General features: G+C 30.1%; 1 protein-coding gene across 1 annotated transcript; it reads left to right on the top strand.

Annotated features, from left to right (window-relative positions):
• The first annotated feature begins 3164 nt into the window (after positions 1 to 3164).
• LOC131056776 (probable 2' cyclic ADP-D-ribose synthase BdTIR) lies at positions 3165 to 3893 on the top strand. Its single transcript, XM_057991039.2, has one exon. It carries the CDS (start codon positions 3165 to 3167, stop codon positions 3891 to 3893), a length of 729 nt encoding a protein of 242 aa, XP_057847022.2.
• Positions 3894 to 7416: the final 3523 nt, after the last annotated feature.

Raw genomic sequence — 7416 nt, 5'->3', positions numbered from 1 at the left:
TATAATAAATCAAAATGAGTCAATTAAATAATAGAATTATTTAATTAATTGTACAGAGAAAACAATAAATTATGAAATAATTAAATAATTATTTAGTTAATATGGACAGAGGAATTAATGATGAAGTATGTTGGTGAAATACTAATTGTCTTTTATATTGCATGGCATCATATATGGGTGAGCTCGAAGCCTACAGACTGTGACGTGTATACCTAGAGGCCTGTACAATGTGGCGAGACAATCTAAGTATCGCTGGACGCTCTGTTGACAATATCTATGCAGGCCTGTAATTTGTATGTCGTTTACGAGTGTACAATATCGGTCATTATCACTTAATTCGTAACTTTTGGTTTGCTCTGTATACAATGTTGTCTGTTGTGGAGTTAATAACAAAGGTTTCATGTCGAGAAGATATAATTCAATTCACCTTAGCTACGCTTATAATGCAAGAATGCATCCTGAAGGAAGTGACCATTGATAACAAGAAGTGAGTATAAAATGTTGGTCCAGCACTCCTTTTCTTAGAAATTCTCTCCTGCGTTTCTTCGTTTCTTAATTTTGGGAATACTTGTCATTTTAAGCTATGTTTGTTCTGTTTCGGTTTTCTGCAATAAACGGAAAAGTCAGTTGAAATCATCTGTATGACGTAAATTAGATTTTAAGCTGACGTTGCGTTAAATTATAAACCTTATTCGGAATGCATCAAATCAGATAACATGCCGCAAAATTTCGCTATGCAGCATAACAACATCTCAACATAATCACTCTCATTATTCACTGGAGGACAAACGTATTTCATACCTGACTGTATATAGATATGACTGCCATTCACGTCTCATTTATTTAATTAATCATGTCTACTTCTACAGATTCAAATTTTATAAGGAGATTTATTATTGAGAAGTGTTATCAATTGTTCGAAACTAAAGAGCCATTTCATATTCGAAATATCGTAACATTTATGCTAGTTTTAATGTGAATCTATACGTGAATGTGGCTGGCTACCTGTCATCATGATATAGAAATTTTCTGCAGATTTAACGGTGATAAAATGAACGTTTTCAAAGGATATGCTAATAGATTATCTTAATTTGTGTTATGTTGAGATGGGAAAAGAATGGAGGGCAATAAATGAAAATTTTGTATTTAAATATGAAAAAAAATTAGGGGATAGCTCTGCTAATTTAGGATTGATCTTATTGAAATAGTAAAATTCATATAGACAATAAATGTACGAAGGTGGGTTTATGAATTAGTTTCATAAATTCTAAATGATTATTTTGTTTTAAAGAAGTGTATGTTATTTTTGGTGGTTATTCTATTAGTTTTACCTTTCTGGTCTATCATTCTTAGTGAAAAAGTTAAACAAAATAAAATTGTTGATTAGAATTACTTTTAAAACCATATCGTAGAAAAATAAAGATATGTTTTCATAATTCTAAAAAAATATTAAATAATTATTAAGATATTACATTTTGTAACACCAATTCTCAATTCTACTAAATATAAGTAATTTATTATTATTAATTTTTTTTGTGCTTTAATACATTAGGATTAAATTTCTTTTTTTTGTTAGTGGGATATCTATCATATCCATGGTGCTTTTATCTAATTAGAACATTAGAAATTGGATAGTAAATTATTAGGTAGACATCATGCATTTATATAATGTCTTAGGTATTGAATTGCATAGTACTAATATCAAATTAATGTTGGTGTGCACTTTGTTAGTAAAAGTTGGCTTAATTAATTGAATGCTTGGTACTGTAAAGAATATGATCTAGATTGTCATGTTTATCTTTATGTATGATTGAAATTTAATAATTATGTTCAAGTGTGCCATGAAATGTTAATAAAGAATTGTCTCATCTTGACTTTTTTTTTTTTTTTTTGATAATTAAACTACTAACTAGTATAGGAAGGGTTGGTTTAAAATTTATTACTATCTATCTAATTCTTTGAAAATACAAGCTCCATTCTCATTTGAATAATATTGTCAACTAGAAACCAATAAATATTAACAGCTTATACTATGGACTTGTCTCTAAATTAAACTTTAATAAAAACACCTAATACAAATTTGTTTTGTTTCTAAAAAGTAGTTATAAATTATCGTAATTATATTAAAGTAGTATGACACATTTGGTATTCATAGTAAAACAATTTCTCTCAATTTTATGTGTTGTTATACTTAAATATATTTTTTATTAATATATTTTTATATTGAACAAATTAACTATAAGATAATTTATTAATATAATTTTTAATAGATAAATATTAGTAAATTTTATTTTCATGTTTCTATAATAATATAATACTTGTTATATTATGTTTTGATGAACATTTTTAAAACAAAGTATTAATAATACATTGTTATTGTAACAAAAACATTATGATGATATACATATATATGTCTTAAATATCTTTAAAAACAATCATAGACATTGACAAATAAAATATTAATTTTAAAAAAATACTACTAATATAATTAAAATTTCATTAATCTAATACATTCACAAAATTCTTAAACATTGTCAAATATCCTATCGTATGTAATTATAAAATTATACATATTACACTTTTAATAGCACCTTGATCGTATGATACTGATTATAAATGGTTCTTTATAAATTTTTGCTATTAGAGAAATAGTTTTCAAAGTAAAGTGTAAAATAGGATTTGTTTTATTGCTTGAATCGATCAATCGTCTGTTATGTACGAATTACAGACAAGATTACTTGGAATGCTCAGACTACTTGTTAATATACTATCGTTTGGATCGACCATGTTGGGTGTTTTAACTAGATTATTGAAAATCTAGTTTCGAATGATCAGGCACAACTTGTCAATAAACTATTGTTTGCATCGATCATGTCGTGTGTTTTATGCAAATTATTGGAAATCTAGCTTCGAATGGATAGACACAACTTGTTAATAAACTATTTCTCTATCAAAAGCTTCTACCATTTTTCAATGGCACAGCACTCTGTTATAAATCTTTGCTACTCTCTCTCCTTCCATCAGGCGTAGTTCTCGAGAACACTCCCAAGCCTGAATCCTTTTTTATTCCCCTATGTTTGATTTAATTGCATGTTTCTGCTTCTGCGTCCTACTTTGCTTGATTTTCTTCCTTTATTTCTTCTGGTCAAATTTTAATCCAGTCGATGACATCGACTTCTGCATCTACCTGTGGGGATAAACCCCAGAGTGAGCTAGCCAATTCTATTCAAAGACTCGAACCTTGTCCCTCAAATTCTGCTAAACGCAAACCACAACGCCTATGTTTATCCATCGTTAACTGGTTTCCTTTCTTTTCTTCTCCCTTTGCTTTTAGTACGGCCAATTCGGTGTTATCTATGCCTGTAACTAATGGTCAGCCTACAAATGCTTTTGAAGAAGTTGCGCCACCCCCATCTACTTCAGCCACATCTTCACTGCGAATGAAAAGGCAGCCTTATGATGTTTTTATTAATCATCGTGGAATCGATGTAAAACAAACGTTCGCCACCGTTCTCTATGATAGCCTGAATGCCATGGGATTGAGGGTGTTTCTTGATTCACGAGAGCTCAAATTGGGAGACTTCTTGCCCTTAGAAATAGAAGCAGCAATGCGCAGTGCTTCGCTTCATATAATTATATTTTCTCAGAATTATGCACAATCCCCATGGTGTTTGGCAGAGCTTTCATATATGCTCAAAACTCGCACCAAAATAGTTCCTGTCTTCTACCATGTTCAGCCTGATGATGTCCGATATGGAAAAGGAGCCTATGCTGATGCATTTTCCAGGCATGAAAATATGGGAAGATACACCAGAAAAAAGCTTCAGGAATGGAAAGCTGCGCTCCACAATGCTTCATATATTCGGGGTCACATCATTAATAGCGAGGAGTGAGTTTTTAATACCATGTCCATCACTTAAACTGTTTCCTAGGAATCTTCTTCTGCATTTCTTGATTTCTTAATTTTGCGTATACATGTAATGCTTACCTAGGTTTGTTTTGTTTCGTTTTATTATTGATTGTATATGTTTTAGTGACGAGTCGAGGCTGGTGGAGAATATTAGTTGTGTATGGAATGAAATAAAAAATGGATAGAAGCCTGTTTCATCAGAGGCTGCTCACTGAGGTTCTTTCCGGTAGATAGACAGAAAAGCAGAGAATTGTGGCCGCTTTCTCCAGCTGACGGGAGGTTCTAGTAAATTGATATTCTTACATTTAGATTCTCGTTCATGTAAAAGGGAGATGAATCGAGTAACAGTTTGAAGTTTCTTCACGGATGATTTTCATTGTTTTAATCTCTAATCTAACATTGAAGATGTATCGGTAGTCTACAAAGCGTTTAGATCTTATTGTCATCAATCACATAAACAAGTAAAGAATAAGATGAAATGAATATCACCCACACGAATAGATGACATAATTATTCAAGGAGGAAGACGATAATATTGTTTTTATGGAATATCAGGCCTTTCTGTCATTAGTTGGTAGACTATTTTCGATCCTACAAAGTATTGAAGATTTAAAATACATGATAGTAATGACACAGTAAACCATGATTTTCGTTTTGAAAAGTGATTTTCAAACTCATGAATGTAGCGGATTTCTTAGATTTAGTGATGCTTTGGAGCCTCTATTGTAAGATATAAAACTCAATCTTACCGTGATATAATAACTTAATAGCTGAAGAAGGCCCAGCCTTAAATTTAAACCCCTTCACACACACTAAGAAACATATTAAGTCCAGAGGATGTTAGTCAATTGTAAGTGTTTAACACTTTTAAGCCTAGAAATGTATTCTCAGTGTAGCAACATACATTAAGCAATATATTAAAACTAGGAAATGTTAGTCAACTCAAAGTATTTAACACTTTTAAGCCTAAAAGTATAAGCTTAGTGTGTGTGATTTAAGTCATTCCACTGAGAATGTATTATGATAGTATTTTCCATTTATTTTTTATGTTTTACTATTAGAATATTACGATAAACAATATAATTGTGTGTAAAGTTTATTTTATTTATTTAGCTTTCTTTTGATTTTTGTTTGTATATAATATTTTGTTCGACGATGGATTATTTCTATATGAACACTATTCTTATAAATGGTTCATTTGAGTGTTATCAATGTTGAATTTACACATTGATTTTTCAAATTATCTTATTATTATAACTCATTTTATTTATCTACGTTCAAGTTAACTCTACAAGTATGTGGTAACCTTGTGAATAGAAAATTGACTAGCTGAAATTTAAAATTCAAAAACATTACATTTATATAACTGGCTCCCTTGTTCTTTTCTTCCCATGTACAACTATGTACCAATTTTGCATGATCTATTTATAGATACTTACATAAAAGACACATCAATTTTATCATCTTAAAATTAAGAGTTCTCACACGCTTTCTAGAGCATTTAGAGGAGAAAGTCAATAGTCATACATCAATATTGTCTTTGATAATATGGGTAAAGTTATTGATTCAACATCCTTGCACAGTTTGATTAATAAAGAAATATTCGAAACCCTATATGTACAAAGAAGAAAGTCTACTTAATACTTTTTCTTGGTAGATAAGGCAATCTATTTTTTAAATTTCTATAGTGTGTAATTCATGGGTTATCAAAGGTTGAGTTTGTAAATACAAACTAGACCCAATTTGACAAACTTGACAAAGATGAGTGAAAATAAGTTCATTTTAATTTCATAATTGATTATCAAGTCTATTCATATTATTAAGGTGCATAAGTTCTAGATAATTATAAATTTAGAAATTGTTCTTTAGTCATAGAGCTAAGATGTTCATCGTTCTTGTTTTCTCTATAGAAATAGTAAATTTGAATAACAACAATCTATTTGGATCTAACTCATTTCATAATTATCTAGTATAGATTAAACAATATTAATATGTTTCTCTTTTATTCAATTATCCTAGACTATCTTGTAAGAAATATATATTCCGTAATAATTTTGGTGAACCCTAAGAATCATACATAGCTTAATTTGGGTTAGGGATTTAATTATTTTTATTTATTTATTTTAATTACTTTTCAAATCTAAATAATATATTTATATCTATTATCCATTAAAATAATTTCACTTTAATTTCACTTTAGGCTTTGTCATCATTTTCCATAAGATTACCGTTAATGCACCATATATACCTTAAAATTTTCTCCAGGTATCAAGACTTTCCACGTGTTACAAATCTAATATTTCTAGCTATAGTAAATTACATTGTTGAACACACCTCTAGATTCAAAGGGGGTATGAATTAGTCATCATCAAATACCTAAAATTTATTCTAGAAATCAATGTCAACTTATCCTTAATCTTATTAGTAGTAATGAAAGATAAAACAATAAAATGTCATGCACAAGAGAACACCTAATTTATGTGAAAAAACAAAACTAGGAAAAACCATGGTAAGATTCAAATAAAATATATATGAATAAGATTAAAATAGTGATTTAGGTTCACTCCCAAGGAAGCTCAATTCTTCCTAAAGGACTTGCAGGCTTGGGTGCACTACCCAAGGGCAAGATACAAGGGACTTATAGGCTAAGACATAATCCCACAAGACAAGATACAAAAATTATTGGGGAAACTCACTACATCTGAGAAAGATAAGATACATATACCTTCAAAACCACATCACCCAACAATCTTCAAGTATGAATTTGCCCTTGAATCTTTGTCTCAAGAGACCAACTTTAGACCAATCACTATAGACTACCACAAGTTTGCATCTCTAACTTTGCAAATGACATAATCATGTAAGTGTAGCATATACGTTGATCAACACACTAATCCATACCTCAAAATTGATTTGATCTGCTATATATACCATCTTCTTCATTGCGAACAACAATTAGATTGGCCAAAGTAAGGGACAAATATTGGTCCTATCAAGTCGACTACAAAAATACTATTATGGTGAAATCAGTCCAATCCATGAAATAAAGAGGAAATGAAAGAATCATATCACTTCTTTCTAAGTTGTCTCAAACAATTCACATACTATCACACATCCTCCAAAGTCAACAGATAAGGTAATGTGTAGATAAGCCATGTAGCACATCACTTGTCATTCCCAAACAATATCTTATGCATGAATAAGACAAAAGTGGATCCTCACATGTCAAGGTAGGATATAAATATAATGTAACACAATATTTAACGCAAGTGGAGACACCAAATGACACATCATAAGAAAGATAACTTCATTTGGCCAAATTATAGCGGTTACCTTGAAACACACATGCCAAACATTATGAACCAATAAAAAATGTATTCTACCATCATGTGGAGCATGCAAGAAAAATCCTTGAAAATCCAAAAAGATTCCCAATTTCTTATTTCTCCTTGTCACATTAAAATCATATTGGCACAACACAACTAATACAAAATATCCATCTCAAA

The sequence above is a fragment of the Cryptomeria japonica genome, chromosome 7 (genome assembly GCF_030272615.1).
Source record: "Cryptomeria japonica chromosome 7, Sugi_1.0, whole genome shotgun sequence".
In the NCBI taxonomy this organism is placed as follows: Eukaryota; Viridiplantae; Streptophyta; class Pinopsida; order Cupressales; family Cupressaceae; genus Cryptomeria; species Cryptomeria japonica.
This window is presented reverse-complemented; position numbering and strand designations above follow the sequence as displayed.

What these genes read in the sequence shown, in the direction of transcription:
- LOC131056776 (XM_057991039.2), top strand. Translation starts at nt 3,165, where the DNA reads ATGACATCGACTTCTGCATCTACCTGTGGGGATAAACCCCAGAGTGAG.